Below are 17,865 nucleotides of genomic sequence, written 5' to 3' on the forward strand. Positions count from 1 at the left end.
TCCCTCCCCACTCCCTCTCCTGAGCTAGTAATACCACTAGCCCCACCCCACTCCCTCTCCAGAGCTAGTAATACCACTAGTCTCACCCTACTCCCTCTCCTGAGCAGATAATACCACTAGTCTCACCCCACTCCCTCTCCTGAGCAAGTAATACCACTAGCCCCACCCCACTCCCTCTCCTGAGCAGATAATACCACTAGCCCCACCCTACTCCCTCACCTGAGCTAGTAATACCACTAGTCCCACCCCACTCCCTCTCCAGAGCTAGTAATACCACTAGCCCCACCCTACTCCCTCTCCAGAGCTACTAATACCACTAGCTCCACCCTACTCCCTCTCCAGAGCTAGTAATACCACTAGCCCCACCCTACTCCCTCTCCTGAGCTAGTAATACCACTAGCCCCACCCCACTCCCTCTCCAGAGCTAGTAATACCACTAGTCCCACCCTACTCCCTCTCCTGAGCAGCCCCACCCCATAATACCACTAGTCTCACCCCACTCCCTCTCCTGAGCAAGTAATACCACTAGCCCCACCCTACTCCCTCTCCTGAGCAGATAATACCACTAGTCCCACCCCACTCCCTCTCCAGAGCTAGTAATACCACTAGCCCCACCCTACTCCCTCACCTGAGCAGATAATACCACTAGCCCCACCCCACTCCCTCTCCTGAGCAGATAATACCACTAGTCTCACCCCATTCCCTCTCCTGAGCAAGTAATACCACTAGTCCCACCCCACTCCCTCTCCTGAGCAGATAATACCACTAGTCTCACCCCACTCCCTCTCCTGAGCAAGTAATACCACTAGCCCCACCCTACTCCCTCACCTGAGCAGATAATACCACTAGCCCAAACCCACTCCCTCTCCAGAGCTAATAATACCACTAGCCCCACCCCACTCCCTCTCCAGAGCTAGTAATACCACTAGTCCCACCCTACTCCCTCACCTGAGCAGATAATACCACTAGCCCAAACCCACTCCCTCTCCTGAGCTAGTTATACCTCTAGCCCCACCCCACTCCCTCTCCTGAGCTAGTAATTCCACTAGCACCATCCAGTCCTCACTGTTCAGATTTGATGTCATATGTACTTTTCCTTTTTCTTGGCTTATAGACATAGATGTATTGTTACATTAACCCAATCAACACTCGAGGCTAACAGCTCTGGTCTAAATTACTAAGTACAATGACACTTTACCGTGCAATAGGACAAGGAGATTTCATGTTAACAGCTTTAGTATATGAAATAATTGTCTCAACCCCAGGGTTTTATTAAAGTTGAAATCAAACAATTTCCTAATACAGTACTCAACTATCATCAGGACGATGCACTTTATGTGAAATTGCACTCCCCTGGTGTTTTTGTAGCATGGCATTCATTTGTTGGTGAAAAAAAATCTTGTTCTTGTTCATTAACTTCTGAATATGATTTATGATAATTTGTGGAGTATTTAGTTTGCAGTAATATTTAGTCAATTTTGTAGTGACCAGTTACTGTCAGTAACGGTTGATAAACTGCTTCACCATCTTTCATTTAGCTGATATCTATACTGTACAAATTAATGAAAAAGATAAGAAAATACTGTATTGAAACTATGTTAAGTTCAGGAAAACATGAAAAATTTAGCTTAATTTTGACAAAAATCTAAAAGGAGATTAAAATTTGGTGAGTTAACTTTATATATATGATTGAATGAAGGTAAATGTGATGTAGCTTTGCTGTGTAAAACAGGCTAACTGTAGTCAGTAGTGGTTCTGACATAACTAACATAATCTGAATTATAGAGATACACATCTTAATTTCATATTCCTTCTTGTAGATAAATATTAAATTTTCCTTGCTTCAAAAAATTTATTTTTCCAACCATACTTACCTCCCTTTGTGATGTTTCAGAACCTGTCCTGTCTGAATGGACCGCTGATGTTGATCGCCGTATCTACAAGGGTATTGATGTTAGCATGAAACGTGGATTCGTTAAGGTCGGCGATCCCATCGTTATAGTGACAGGATGGAAACCAGGCTCCGGATCAACAAACACGATGCGGATCATCAACGCTGTGGAGACAGCCAAAAGGGATCAGTTGGACCCCATCACTGGCGTCACAAGCGTACCAAGTTTTTCTGACAAAGACGAAAAGAATTAGTGACACAGATTGTATCGAGGAGCATTTTGATTTTCTTAGCTGGTAATACTTTTGCATTGTGCCCCACACGGGATGTGTTTATGGTGATTTTGTGTAAAAGTCTTTTTTTTTTTTTGTATTAAGATATTATAACAGAGATGTAGACATCTATACATTCCAGTGTATATGTTGTGTACAGAATCGCTCCAATCTCTGGTAGAAAGATATGACTGAAAAAATTATTCACTTTGTCATACTGAGAAGGAGATAAGAGGTTGGCTTTTAATGTGACTATATATAGATAATTATGGATTTCCTGGCAATATAGTGTTTCATGCTGATGGTTTATGCCTCCTCCTAAAAGTATTTGTGGTTCCCACCAGATCAAAGCATAACCAAGACCATCTTGGGTAGAGGGGATTCTCTGGGTCTGAGGTAAAAGCCTTGGTACTTATTTATTGTATAGAAGTTCAGTTTTGATTGTGAAGTCCTCTGTGGTGAGACATGTAGCTGCAGTATTTTTCACTGCAATAGAAGGCTTTTTTTTACACAGATATTTGTAAGTGTGGGATGAGTTATAGTATGTCTCCTTCATCTGTCAGGTGACCACCGAGAGTAAGGGGAGATAATTCTAATAGACCTGAAGTGTTCTGTCTGTTTCTTGTTCACTTCTTTATTATCGATTACTGTGTCATGGAATTTTTGTGAGAACTAATCTGATGAAATGACTGTAAGGACTGACAGTCTCAGGTGTATGGTAATACATTTGGACACAGCAGGGTAATGGTCTTGAGCTGGTCTCCTTAGCAGTGATAGGGGCTGTATGTTAATTATGTGGACACATTAGATTGTCAATGCTTTAGAAGTAACATTTTAAGTCTAAGTTCATATCAACCTGCAAATAGCTATACAGGTCTCAAAAAGCTTTGTCAAGACTTATTGAAAAGTAGAATAAAGTCTATAGGTCTGTCCTTGATACAGAGACAACCCTGGTCCAAATAGGCAGATAAAACAATCCAACTTAAATGTGAGAATCTGGAAAAATATTGATACAGAATATTAATGTATCCAAGAAATAAACTACAATGCTCTATAAATGACTTCAGATGCATTAGACTCGAGACTGAGCTTGAATACACACTGTTTTTAACATTATTAACAATTGAGACATAAAGCTGTTTCTGACAGAAAGTATTTTAAAAGCAACAACATGTTGCGTGATTTGATGAAACTTTCTGTCTAGTGATTTAAATTACGTCAGATATAAATATTTGTTATTTAATTTTAGACCATATTGTTACTGGATACTGGATGATAATGGTGATATTTTTGTCTAACACTTTTACTCAGTATATTTTTTTTGTCCGGAATGTAGTCACAGAAATAATTTTCACATGTTTTGTGTCTAAATAACTCGAGAGCTGTATTTAATTTATAAACAGAGAAAAAGGAAAGAGTAATTTGCATTTTACTTGAATATTAGATTGAGTTTCTGAAGATAAAATTTATTGATATTATGATGGTAACATATCAGCCCTAATTGTACATGTGATATTGTTGTATGGTCTCTTACATCCTTAGAACCACAAACAAATTAGCATTTACTTATATCTGTATTAAACTTTTATAACAAACTCACTTGAAACAAGTTGATTTTTTCTCTCCTTTGTATCAAAATTGATAATAATAAATAATATTGATAACACAAGTTAGCTTGTTAAGAACTGCTATTTCCCCTAAAACTCCTAGTGAATCTGTAATTAAGTTCAGACCAGAAATAGCATTAATCAAGTGACTACAGTGGTATGTTGAAACTGTATATATGACTATAGTATATCAAGCCATTATATATGTATCGGTTATGACCATCAAGAGTTGACAAGTCTGTGATGTAAAAATTACATGGACAGCCCATCAAAATGAAACTGGCCTGTAGATCCGATACATGCGTGATGTGTATGTTTGTTTCGATAAATGCTCCCATCAGCATTTCATTGATGTGTGACAGACATAACATTACCCGTTGTTATAAACTTAACAGATGAAATATCTTGGCAAATTATTGTTTCATCTTCTCTATTTCAGTGTTTAAAGGAACAAAATCTGAAGGCACAACACTGCTCTTACAAATTATTGAAATCTGGCAGTGGGTGTTTTAATGAGAAAGTGATGTACCTTTCTGTCTGAACAGACAAGCTGTTAGAAGTGCTAATTGTGTGCATTATTTGTTGATTAAGTGCTATAATTACAGATATTTTATTTCGTTAGCTTGTAAAGCACATACAGATGCCATATTTATTTATATAAATTATATTACTAGGATGTTTAGGCGCCATCTCAAGTTCTGCGAGCATTTTTCAGACTAGTTATCTCCCTTATATAGTCTTTGCTTGCCATGTATTCGAGATGACTGATTATTTATTTGTGTTAATGACAGTCTCCCCGTTTCTTCTGTACTGTATAGTTATTGATGTTTATTATGAGAGTATGTTTAACATTGTTACCTTTCTCCACACTACGTTACCCTTGTCTCGTTAATCTCACCCCGAGTTGTTGCCTCAAGAGATAGAACAGCTATGGAAATGAAACATTTTGTTTCACTGTAAAAAAATAAAAGTATAAATGAATTGCGTTTCCTTTTCTGTTGATGTAAGAAATAGATCCTGTAGAACCAGAGGTCCTATAGACAAGATGGTAAGAAAAGCTATTGAAGGGAAACCTTCAGTTCTGTTACCAGATTCCAGAGCATTCTAGATATCTGTTTTCATAGACCATTTTGCTAGATACATTTATCCAACCTCAGTTGTCTCGACCGTTCTAGGTACCTCTATCCAACCTCAGTTGTCTCGACCGTTCTAGGTACCTCCATCCATCTTCAGTTGTCTCGACCGTTCTAGGTACCTCTATCCATCTTCAGTTGTCTCGACCGTTCGAGGTACCTCCATCCCTCTTCAGTTGTCTCGACCGTTCTAGGTACCTCTATCCATCTTCAGTTGTCTCGACCGTTCTAGGTACCTCTATCCGTCTACAGTTGTCTCGACTGTTCTAGGTACCTCTATCCGTCTACAGTTGTCTCGACCGTTCTAGGTACCTCTATCCGTCTACAGTTGTCTCGACCGTTCTAGGTACCTCTATCCGTCTACAGTTGTCTCGACTGTTCTAGGTACCTCTATCCACCTTCAGTTTATTTTATCACAGAAATTGTCTTACATTCTCATCAATCATATTCTTTTCAGTTAGGTTAATGCCCTCCTGGACAAAACTGACCGGCTACACATCAAAACATTAGATTTTAAAACACAAAGTTCATTAACATCTACGAAACGCTTATCAGATGGAGTATGCATCAATTTACCTCCAAGGTTTTTTCTGGGATTCAAAGTTGAAAGGGAAAAGTTGTCTTGAAAAAGAAATGAAAGTCAACATTTCTTTAACTCTAACCAGATATTACATAGATTTCAATACACATACTGTTGGACTTCATTCTGTTTGTTGGGATAATTTACCTGTGAACAGCATTGATGGTTACCTCACTAAACATTTAGGAGACCAAGCTCCCATTTCAGATTAATTAGGGAAAAGTATCTGTGCTAAGATTCTAAAGTAGACGAGTCCAGTTTTCCAGAGAACCTCAAACTACCGCTACCAGGGGCTGTTGAATCACATCCAATATCTGAATAAAAATAGCAAAGTAGTTCTGGAATCCATCCATTATAATGGCCTTTTCACCTCGGCATTGAAGCCAGATAGTTGAAAACTGACATCAGAATATGGAACTTATTCTCGCATACAACACAGTACTATGTAGCACTAAGCATTCCCGAGATAGGCAGTTTCCTAAACATGGACCATGTGTTCTGAATTTGAAGTTTCAATGGATTTCATCACACGATTTGATTCGACATGAATATTTGTACTTCATAGATTTATTGTTGCTTTCCTAAATTCTGTAGCCAATCATCTTCAAGGTCCTTTAGATATTTATCCTGATTTGCATATAATACAACCAGAGGTAGCGGACTACTGTCCATTTTGTGATGAACAGTTTCTGTTCTTTTCAATATGGTTTGTAAATTAATATCAAACTTAGGTTTATATAGCAACATTTCACCCACAAAATACAGATGCTCCAACGCAAGCAATTACAAACAACACCACACCATTATTACTTATATTTGCATATAAAAATGCATTCTATTTATTTACAAGACCAAACAAACGATTGGCCGAAGAGTATGGTTAACCATGCGAGGATAAAAATCTCCCACATCAACACCTGGACATCCAAGACAATCTTGGCTGACCTTCGCCTCACACAAAGTTTCTACACAGACCCAACATTTGTGAATGTAATGTACATTTTTTCAGCTCAAAGTTCTTTTTTGCTCCCCAATTACACACTAGTTCCTAGTTCAGATGCTGATTATCCGGACCAGAAAAATGTTTTCCAAAGCCTGGACAACATCCAAGGACAACCAGTCAAATGGCCGCTGAATTAACGTACATCAGGAGAATTTCACACACCAATCCAACTAATTTCCATCTGAACAACTAAATGCATATAAACAGGTGTCTTTTTCTTAATAAATACTGTAAAACTAGTGAATTTCTCAGATTTGTCACAGTACTTTAACAGAATAAATAAAATCATAAAAAAGAGAACTTGAACATAGCATTTTCATCATTTCATTTCTCAGTATCTGTATTTAAATTCATAATTGGGTCAATAACACTACTTAACACATTCAATACAAAAGATTCAGGTGGCTAAATGCAAGCTTTCCAAGGACATTAAAATTTAGTTATCACCTAAACACACTTTATCAGTAATTTGTGGAAGAAAATATACTTCCTTCTATATCAAACATGCAGTTTTCTTTCTTAACCATTACATAACATTTGCAATTATGTAGCAACAAATTGTCAACCCATAATGAATGTTTGTATTCAATTAAGGATTTTTTTTTATATAAAATTCTAAACTGTCAATCAAAATTTCAGAATTATTATTCTTCAACACAAATTTGAATACATTCATGTGGGTGAACTTCAGGCACTTTTCAATTCTTAACAAAACAAAGCATTCCTCTAGGTCACCCATACAGTTATAATTGGGTAATTCATTGTTTCATAAATTGTAATTAAAATGTTTTGTCTCCATTTACACAAAAACAATCTGGATGTTTTATCAATCAGCCCAACAACGTCCATGAAACAATGAAATCATCAATTAAAACCAAGATTTGTCATCATTTATAACTTCTGTTTACAGAATCATATCTACAAAAATTTTCAAAAAATTCAACAGGTATGTTACAGCTGTCTGCTTTGTTTTACAAACCCATACATCCCCCCAAACTTCATCAGTGGCAGAAAAATTTGAAGTCAACAGTAAACCGACAATGTCCACACTACCCCTAATATTTTATCCAATGTCAACTTGCCAGCAGTGGTCAGATGTTAAGTCAAGTCTGCTTGCCCACTTTTAACAGAATTCAAATGTTAACACAAACTTTGTGCTTAGTTTCGATCCGATTAAACATAAGGGTTATTCCAGTAAAACACCTATCAGACCACACGAATCCAAAATTCTTCACTTCTATTCATGCTCCATTATTTGCCTATTGAACGAAGTATCAGTTAAATTCCATCAATGATATCTTTAACAATATCCAATGACCTGAGAAGGAAATGATGTTTTACTAGAAAAACTCTCACAATTATACAGAAATAGAACAAAGTCTACACAAATCTGAGACATTTCAGTACCAATCCTGCCATTTTTAAAAATGAAATAAATTTTTGAAGATTTTTTTTTTGATAAATGGGACACTGGATCAGATAATCCTTTGACCTTTTATGAAGTGTTTTGCAATACTCCCGGTGAATCTGGTACATGAAGTGGCTGCTAAACACAGAGCAAGTCAGTTCCCATCAACACAAAGTCAATATTATTGTTTGATGAATAATAACTCATAGTCCACAGCTTCATTCCATGTTTCGGATGGAGTTACAGATGAAAATGAATATTCAAATGATAATGAAGTGATAGCCCCCTCTTCCCCATGTGTATGAATAGTTAGTCATCTTCCTCGTCTTCCACTTCGTCGTCTCGTTTCCTCTTCACACCCTGGGGGAGTACTTCTCCTACAACATAAACAAATGGCATTACAAGATGCTAGGCTCGCCAGGAGTTATCCCCCCTGAACAGTAGCTAAGAATACTGCAGACCTACTACATGGCAATGATTTATACCATCAGTTACAGGTCACTTACAAATCTCATCAAACCAATAATATTGTCATTTCAAAGCCCTTTTCAGACCTTAATTAAAGTCTTCAAAGACATTTCACATTCATGATATGCAAATGTTTACACTTCAGATTGTTCAACCACTTGATTTCAATGCCAATTAACTTTCCTGAAGTCTGTCAGTTTCAAATCAGCCATCTTAGAATTTATAGACCCCTGACTTAAACAGGAGTCATTTTTCTAATTTGGACTGAAAGGATATTTCTCTGTATTCAGGCACGTAATCATGTATGTACATAACAGTGAATCACACATTCAAGCATTTGCAGTGTCATGTAGCATAGTGTTAATAATGGAAATTACCTTCTTCATCCTCATCTTCATCAAAATCATCATCTTCATCGACCTCTCCTGGTTCAAAGTCGTCACCATCGGATTCATCCTGTCATCAAAAGCATAAATTTTATAAACATCAATCATTTTCTCACTGTTTGCACACAAGTTACTTTCTGCTTCAATTTTTCTTTCATTTAAAATTTCAGAAGGTATTCATTCATACAGAGAAATATATTGGGTTCTAAAAATAATGGGAATACTCAAATAGAGGACTTAACAGAAGTACTTAAATAGAGGACTTAACAGGAGTACTCAAATAGAGGACTTAACAGAAGTACTCAAATAGAGGACTTAACAGGAGTACTCAAATAGAGGACTTTACAGGCGTACTCAAATAGAGAACTTTACAGTACTCAAATAGAGGACTTTACAGGAGTACTCAAATAGAGGACTTTACAGGGGTACTCAAATAGAGGACTTTACAGGAGTACTCAAATAGAGGACTTTACAGGGGTACTCAAATAGAGGACTTAACAGAAGTACTTAAATAGAGGACTTTACAGGAGTACTCAAATAGAGAACTTTACAGGGGAACTCAAATAGAGGACTTTACAGGGGTACTTAAATAGAGAACTTTACAGGGGTACTCAAATAGAGGACTTAACAGGAGTACTCAAATAGAAGACTTTAAAGGAGCACTCAAATAGAGGACTTTTTATATTCAAATAGAGGACTTGTATATCAAAGCCAAAAACAGCATTGATGAATATTACACTGTTTAGATCACAGGATTTTACCTCTATATTATCTTTCTGTAGCATCTGAAGTGCTGATGCTTCCTCTTCATCTTCATCCTCATCCTCGATGTCTTGTACTTCATCGTCATCATCTAAATCTTCATCATCATCTTCGTCATCATCATCTTCATCATCGTCTTCTCCATCTTCCTCTTCATCTTCTGTTATGACAGAATTTGATTGTACTTTTTAAATATCTTATAACATTAAAGACTTGTTGTCAAACTACAGGACCTACGAACCACACTAAAACTTCCTTAGGGTGTCAGGTGACCTCTGATTAACAATATTTTAGTGTTGCAATCCACAACTAATAATCGAAAATATAACAATTTCTTCGAGATATGAATGACGACACTTCCTACAAGAGTCATTACAAGCCATTTTCAAAAACTAGCAACTGTGACCTAAGTGATGGAAACCAAAACATAATCTACTTGAACTATGTCAGGACAGTAAGCAGCTAAAGCCACTACCTAGGATAGTACAATGAACATATATCCTAAGTGGAAAGCAGATAAAAATCATGGTTCCTAGAATCCATTATCCTACCTTCATTTTCTTCCTCATCATCTTCTTCATCTTCTACTTCTCCATCAACACCTAGAAAATCAATAATGAAAATTCTTTAAACATTTGATATTTGCAACTAAAAAATGATAATGAAATTGTCTGATGTTTGTTTTCCTTTCATTTTGAAGTACCATACAGGATAATACTGTTACTTTGAAACAAAAACTTTAATATTACTTGAAAAAATAAGAATTAACATTTCCTTGTACACACTTGCTGATCTCCCTTAGATTACATGTGGAGTAGAGAAAATAACGACTACTCGGCATATGCAAAAATAGAATGGTCAAAATTGTCAATATAAAATTAGAATGCCTTCATCTGTCACATATAATTCTTTGCTGATCATTTTTATTTGAATTTCAAAATATTGGTTCAAATTTCTTCGGTAAGAATTAAATTTTTTGTTCATTTTTTTTCTCACCAAATCTAGAAATATTCAGAAATGTCTTTTATATGCAATTCATGGTGCAATATTGTTTACAAGTTGTTGATTCACTTTTTAAACTTACTCTGTTTGCTAACCTCAAAAAATTACTTTTAAGAACAAAGGTAAACAACCAATCATAGATTAAATTTTAACGTCATTTCAATATTCAATTCAAACAGGATTTTCTCCAAAAAATATCACCATGCCCTGAAATTACAGCTGGAAATGTCAATAACTTTACATGGTATTGTGGCTGAGAAAGTAAATAATTTTTGTGACTAGGTACATAAACATTTTTCTCATAATGTCAAAATATTCAGTGTACAAAATGTTACTCCTGTTACCATATCACTTACCTTCATCTTCATCCTCGTCAGCTTCTCTGTCGTCTTTGTCGTAACCATCTAAGAAATTTAGGTTAGGTAATAATTCAAACATTTTCTCTTTATAGTCATCTAATGCTGTTACTTCACAGTTAAATAAATCTAAATTTGAAAGATTCTCCAGCTCCGCCTGAAAAAAAAAAAAAAAAAACAGAATGAGCATGTATGAAATAATCATAAGATAATTGTAAATGATGTCAGAAATCTGACTAAAAATAAACTATCGATGTCTGGGTTGACATGAAGCAGTAATTTTGGAAAGAAAATGTCACTTTCAAATGTTCTAAAGACAAAAGTAATTTCAAAATAGAAATGAAATAGATCAGAAAAGTAAAAGAAAATATTTTTGTGGATTTTTTTCAGGTAAAAAGAGGATGGAATCTTTATTGCCCTTTTTTTTTATTAGAAGATCTTCCTCTGAACAAAAGTCTGCTGTTGGTGATGCATCATTCTCTTTTCCTTCCTTTCCAACTTACAATCAGCTTTTGATTTACATTTAGTTCATTATTGCTTCATGTCCCAGTAACAGCCAGGGCGATTTAAGGTCATGTCAGATTTAGGTAGTGGAGGAAAATCCTTGAGAGACCGACCTGCCACTAGAACATGGCAGCTGCCCCATGCAAGTCTATAACCAAGGGTGGAGGGCTTGTGATCAAGGTAAGTGGACGTCTTAACCATCCAGTCAATAAGACTCCCAATTTTACAAAGCGTATTTTTTTAGTCTAAAGGTAACATCTATATCATGAAGCTTAGAAGTTGGACAGAAGCATTTTTTGTTATTTCCATGATACATAGAGGGAACATCTGAAAATATTTTTCAGTCCCATGTCTGCAACTTTTCTTTTGTTCACAACCAAAATACCTACCAATGGTTTTAATGTGTCAATGTCTTTGATTTTGTTCCCACTTAACGTCAAGTGTTCAAGCTTTGGACATCCTGAAAGATGGTTCAGTGTCCCAGAAATTCTGTTGTCGCTTAGTTCCAGCTGAATAAAGCAATATCACAAAATTACAATCAATCATCAGGTAACATTGCACAGTGTGGTGCTCCACAGAAGTGATGGGAAATTGGTTAAATTTATAAACAATTAGACTTCTCAATATAACTAAATGATCATATGTTCAATATTCAGAGAAATTAAAAGTAATTTTCCTTTGTAATATTTCCTTTTTTTACAGCTTTAAACTTGAATACCTTATTTGTGTAGAATTTGGTTCTCACTAAAACACAAGAAAATATTGAAGTACTGATGATCCATTGTGGAGAATTACAATTGATGATCGCATCATATGAAGTCAAGCTATCAGATAATCAATTAATTCTGATCGTCATCTCTTCATTACTCCACATTATTTTTGTAAATGCAAATAATATTTTGCAGAACAAACGTTTATTTAAGAGAAAACTAGCTTTTGTTATGCAGTGATGTACCGAACACTATATTGATAAGGGAACACCACACAGGTTTAAGAGCACATCAAACAAGTTGAACTAGGATTTCATTAAAATTTCTTTGTAAAATCATCCGACATTTAGCAGCAGTTAATTTCCTTCAAGAGTTGCAGAAAGTTGCTGCTATATATTACTACAGAACAATAAACTGAAATACATTATCACTTGACAAATACTGTGATTTTATTATCATCAACATCAGGGACGTATATGACATATGTCATATACGTCCCTGTCAACATTGTCATAATTTTCTCTACTTGAAATTTATCATTATTGCTTACTTTTCTTTCACACCTCTTCCTCACGAGAGATCTCGAGAGGCATAGGAAGTTTGAGCATAACTCAAACTAAATGAGAAACTCTCACCTTCTTTAAATTTGGACGATTTTGGGAAGCCTTTTAATGAGAAACCTCACCTTCTTTAAATTTGGATTTGGGAAGCCTTTTAATGAGGAAACTCTCACCTTCTTTAAATTTGGATTTGGGAAGCCTTTTAATGAGGAAACTCTCACCTTTTTAAATTTGGATTTGGGAAGCCTTTTAATGAGAAACTCTCACCTTTAAATCTGGAAGATTTGGGAAGCCTTTTAATGAGAAACTCACCTTCTTTAAATTTGGATTTGGGAAGCCTTTTAATGAGAAACTCTCACTTTCTTTAAATTTGGAAGATTTGGGAAGCCTTTTAATGAGGAAACTCTCACCCTCTTTAAATTTGGAAGATTTGGGAAGCCTTTTAATGAGAAACTCTCACCTTCTTTAAATTTGAAAGATTTGGGAAGCCTTTTAATGAGAAACCTCACCTTCTTTAAATTTGGAAGATTTGGGAAGCCCTTTAATGAGAAACTCTCACCTTCTTTAAATTTGGAAGAATTGGGAAGCCTTTTAATGAGAAACCTCACCATCTTTAAATTTGGAAGAATTGGGAAGCCTTTTAATGAGAAACTCTCACCTTCTTTAAATTTGGAAGATTTGGGAAGCCTTTTAATGTGGTCAGGCCAACATTGATGAGACTGAGACTTTTCAAATTTGTGTATTCATCTGTGAGTCCTTCAACTTGTGTTGCTCTGCAGTTGTCAAGGTTTAACTCCAAAATCTGACATGAAAATAAAAATCTGATTAATCCATGATAAAGTGAAGTAAACAATATCATAAAAGGTTTTCTTGTTTAAAAACTTGAAGATTTGATTGTCTTCAAAACTTGACATGTTTTTTTTTCTCTCTTTCCCCCTCTCTTCTCAAACCTCTGAATTATTCCAATTAATGTACAAGTCCTCCAAAAAAACTTTTTCATTTATCAATTATATGGCACATTTAATACTCGCTTTTTTGAACATTTTAAATTTTTTATCCAACATTGACATAAAGGTGTCATCACGACAGACTTTTTTAAACGAAAAACAAGGAACTAGAACGACTGGAACTATTTTTTCTGGTCTACGCGTAGAAATACATAAATGAACTGATGACGATCACGTGACCAAGCACCTTGGCAAGCCATCGCTGTGAACGCTAAAGTATTAGCAAGTGAAAACGTACGAATTTACCGGCAAACCACATTAAAATGTCAACAAAATGTTTATATTTTACCGAATTCAATACCATTATTACTGTCACTGACTTAGAATCTATAAATCCGTTCCGATCGCTAAGCCATCGCGAAGCTGTGGGTCTACATTGAGTTGTGCGCAGTTAGGACGCCCAGTGAACAATATGCGAACAAAGGCACTTTATCTCGACAAGCCATTGACGTAGCACCAGCACGTAAAACGCTACGCTATATCCTGAATTAAAGAGTGAATTACTCGCGCTTAGGTATTTGGTAAGTTTTATACCAACTTTATTTACAGTATGAATTTCAAAATATCAAAAGATATTGTCGAATTAATTCAAAATTGGTCGAAAAAGGTCGACCGGAATGCAGATACTTTTACAATAAGAATTCAATATGGCGGACCATGAAAGGTACGCTAACCACAAGCGAAGAGATAACATTACTTTCTGTCAACTTTCCTGAATTAAAAATCATTTGAAATGATCAACAATCAACAATTTCATGGTGAATCTCTTATTATATTTCACAGTACCCAATATTTAGCGCATCTGTGCTCAATCGATTTTCAGAGGAACATGGCACAGTACGTGGAACATTCGTTTGTATGACGAAAGTAGGTCACCGACCTGAATATGTTTTGTACTTCACAACCCATCAAAATTGACAAAGGCTATATAGCGGTGTTTCGATTTGGTATAAATGGAATATAGAATTGAAAAAGAATCTGAACAATGCATGTTAGGCGTGAATTTATCATTGATGAAGCTCGGCCGCTAATATGGCGGACAAACCATACACAAGTCACTGTGACCGTGGCTGGGCTGGTAGGGTGCCACTGACAAGCCTGGTTTCTACAGACGCGCTTGAATATAAATGAGGCCGCTGTTTCGTTAAAATAATTTTTATGATAATTTCAACATTTTATACCTTTGTATACATCGAGTAGCCGGAAGAAAGTTGTTGTGCAGCGATTCAACATGGCGAACCGATGTTGTTGTCGTTGAACAGTGTTGCATCGGGCCAGACCACATGAAGCTAACAATCACTCGTGGTAGGTGGATGCATTTAGGACGATAGTTTATGTTCTCATCACGAAGAACAAAACAAGTGTATGAGCATGACAATTCGTACAAACATAACAAGGCACGGTCTGGTCAAACCAGGCCATTGCCGGACAAAAGCGGACATAATCGACCTGAAAGTTTTCATCACCTAACACAAGTTGGTGGTCCAGTCGCCTGGTGGCTAATTACTGACAATTAGTCGAAAACAAACATGTCATACGGTGAATACATGTGTTAAACGAGATGGTGAACAAATGAAAACACTCGATCAGATTCTAAGTTGAATGGTAGGCTGATATTCTGAAGATTGACAACTCGGATCTGTACTAACAAGAGGCGCCATATTTGAGCCGACATTAGAACACAGCTAGACAAAAACATGCATTTGTAAACAACATTCTTTGCCTATTTAAACTTGAAAAACACTGCCAATACCATCAAGATGATAATGTGATAACTTTTGACTTTTACGCGTTCGATTTTAAACCAAGAACTTAAAAATATTTTTGAAAATGGCTATGTCCCCCTTCTGAAGGCACACTTGATAAGCACATGTTCGGCTGCCCCGAGGTCATGTAAACACCAAACAAACTGATAAAATGCAATTCAAATGAGGAAAAAAGTAAAACAACAATCTGTACTACCTCTGACGCCGGTTTCTTCCTCGACTCCAACTCTATCCTTTTTGGCATTTCCATGTTTGCACGTTTTTAGTATACAATATCACCACCTACTTGCGGCAGAAGCGATTGTTGAGAATCCAGAGTGCGCGGGCTGATCAATTGTTCCTAGAGGGGTCTCCGAATTGGTCAATTGTAAGACCCCAAACATGTGAATTGGATATGAATATGAATGAGGCGTGTGGCTTTTCAACCAATCAACGTCGAGGAATTCTATGATGTCATCCTACATTTCCCACAAACCACAACAAATTTTACACACGCGTTTTACTACGATCGTCGACGACAAAAAAGTTCATTCAGAAAAAGAATTAATTAATTTGCTTTCACGTTAGAATTAAAAACATAATCATTACATGAACCGAGGAACTAAACAAATTAATGCCATAAACGAATTAATATGCATATTAATGAACAATGATGCCATTGATTGAAAAATGTTGCTATTTACATTATAATGCTTAATAAACAAAGTCTCTAACTGATCGGGGCACAAATATAGTTTGATTTTTTCTATTTCATTTGTTTAATATATATAGAATCAAGACTAAAATAATCTTACGACGAGAGATACGTCAAATCAGAGCTAGTAATATTTGTTTTATTTAATCTGCCTCCAGATTTTGACATTTCATTCGGTCATTTTGGATTTTCCTTAGTTTCCTCATAACCTTGGTTTCAAAATTTAATTTCTTACATCAATGACGAGTCGCAGAAGGACAAACCAGCTATATGATGCAGTTTAATGCATGTTTGACTCTACTGTATCTAACTCTAAATTGTCATAAGGTGCTATTCGCTTGTCTTTAGTACGATCTTTGATATATTAAAAAATAGAACGACATGTAGTGGTGACATAAACTAAGTGTACATATCAATGAAACAAAGAATTACTTAGTACGTTAAAGACCACCAAGTGAAGTTATATCGACTTTATTGAAAAGAGTTCAGGCGGTCTGATCGATTTCTGATGAACTATTCGAAATTTTAAAGGCAATAAGACTCATATTTATCGAATTATTTTCGTCACAGTGCGGTAGTAAATTGATATATCGATAAAGTGGTAATTAAGTTTCCCAGATTACACAACTTGAAAAAAGAGAAGAAACTCTGCTTAAATAAGGTTTTAAAAATCAGGAGAAAACATGCTTAAATAAGGTTTTAAAAATCAGGAAAAGACCTGCTTAAATAAGGTTTTAAAAATCAGGAAAAGACCTGCTTAAATAAGGTTTTAAAAATCAGGAAAAGACCTGCTTAAATAAGGTTTTAAATTGAGGAAAAGACCTGCTTAAATAAAGTTTTAAAAATGAGGTAAAAACCTGCTTAAATAAGGTTTTAAAAATGAGGAAAAAACCTGCTTAAATAAGGTTTTAAATTGAGGAAAACCCCTGCTTAAATAAAGCTTCAAAAATGAGAAGAAAACCTGCTTAAATAAGTTTTAAAAAATGAGGAGAAAACCTACCTAAATAAGGTCTTAAATTATGGGAAACCCCTGCTTAAATAAGGTTTTAAAAATCAGGAAAAGACCTGCTTAATTAAGGTTTTAAAAATCAGGAAAACCCCTGCTTAAATAAGGTTTTAAATTGAGGAAAATCCCTGCTTAAATAAGGTTTTAAACTGTGGAAAATCCCTGCTTAAATAAGGTTTTAAACTGTGGAAAATCCCTGCTTAAATAAGGTTTTGAATCGGGGAAATCCCTGCTTAAATAAGGTTTTAAACTGTGGAAAATCCCTGCTTAAATAAGGTTTTAAACTGGAAAATCCCTGCTTAAATAAGGTTTTAAATTGAGGAAAATCCCTGCTTAAATAAGGTTTTAAACTGTGGAAAATCCCTGCTTAAATAAGGTTTTAAATTGAGGAAAATCCCTGCTTAAATAAGGTTTTAAATTGAGGAAAATCCCTGCTTAAATAAGGTTTTAAATTGAGGAAAATCCCAGCTTAAATAAGGTTTTAAATTGAGGAAAATCCCTGCTTAAATAAGGTTTTGAATTGAGGAAAATCCCTGCTTAAATAAGGTTTTAAATTGAGGAAAATCCCTGCTTAAATAAGGTTTTAAATTGAGGAAAATCCCTGCTTAAATAAGGTTTTAAATTGTGGGAAACCCCTGCTTAAATAAGGTTTTAAACTGTGGAAAATCCCTGCTTAAATAAGGTTTTGAATTGAGGAAAATCCCTGCTTAAATAAGGTTTTAAATTGAGGAAAATCCCTGCTTAAATAAG

General features: G+C 35.6%; 2 protein-coding genes across 6 annotated transcripts in view; one reads left to right on the top strand and one right to left on the bottom strand.

Annotated features, from left to right (window-relative positions):
- LOC132556270 (pyruvate kinase PKM-like) overlaps positions 1 to 4,751 on the top strand; it is a 48,872-nt gene extending 44,121 nt beyond the window's left edge. For all 4 annotated transcript variants that reach the window (XM_060220657.1, XM_060220658.1, XM_060220659.1 and 1 more), the window contains one exon: positions 1,895 to 4,751. In XM_060220657.1, coding sequence (XP_060076640.1) covers positions 1,895 to 2,145 — 251 coding nt within the window. In that variant the 3' untranslated portion in view covers positions 2,146 to 4,751. The remainder of the gene's footprint in view (positions 1 to 1,894) is intronic.
- Positions 4,752 to 6,286: 1,535 nt separating this feature from the next.
- Positions 6,287 to 15,721, bottom strand: LOC132556266 (acidic leucine-rich nuclear phosphoprotein 32 family member B-like). Of its 2 annotated transcripts, none has more exons than XM_060220648.1 (8): positions 15,612 to 15,721; positions 13,301 to 13,444; positions 11,762 to 11,881; positions 10,869 to 11,025; positions 10,062 to 10,112; positions 9,510 to 9,670; positions 8,740 to 8,818; positions 6,287 to 8,271 (listed from the first exon to the last, which is right to left on the bottom strand). In XM_060220648.1, the coding sequence occupies exons 1-8, from the start codon at positions 15,663 to 15,665 to the stop codon at positions 8,204 to 8,206; spliced, it is 834 nt and encodes a 277-aa protein (XP_060076631.1). In that variant the 5' UTR covers positions 15,666 to 15,721; the 3' UTR covers positions 6,287 to 8,203. The 2 variants fall into 2 exon arrangements, with proteins under 2 accessions (XP_060076631.1, XP_060076632.1); XM_060220649.1 differs by lacking the exon at positions 15,612 to 15,721 and adding an exon at positions 14,831 to 14,972.
- Positions 15,722 to 17,865: the final 2,144 nt, after the last annotated feature.

Source organism: Ylistrum balloti, unplaced genomic scaffold (genome assembly GCF_031769215.1).
Source record: "Ylistrum balloti isolate Yb309-2 unplaced genomic scaffold, AGI_CSIRO_Ybal_v1 Utg370556, whole genome shotgun sequence".
Lineage (NCBI taxonomy): Eukaryota > Metazoa > Mollusca > Bivalvia > Pectinida > Pectinidae > Ylistrum > Ylistrum balloti.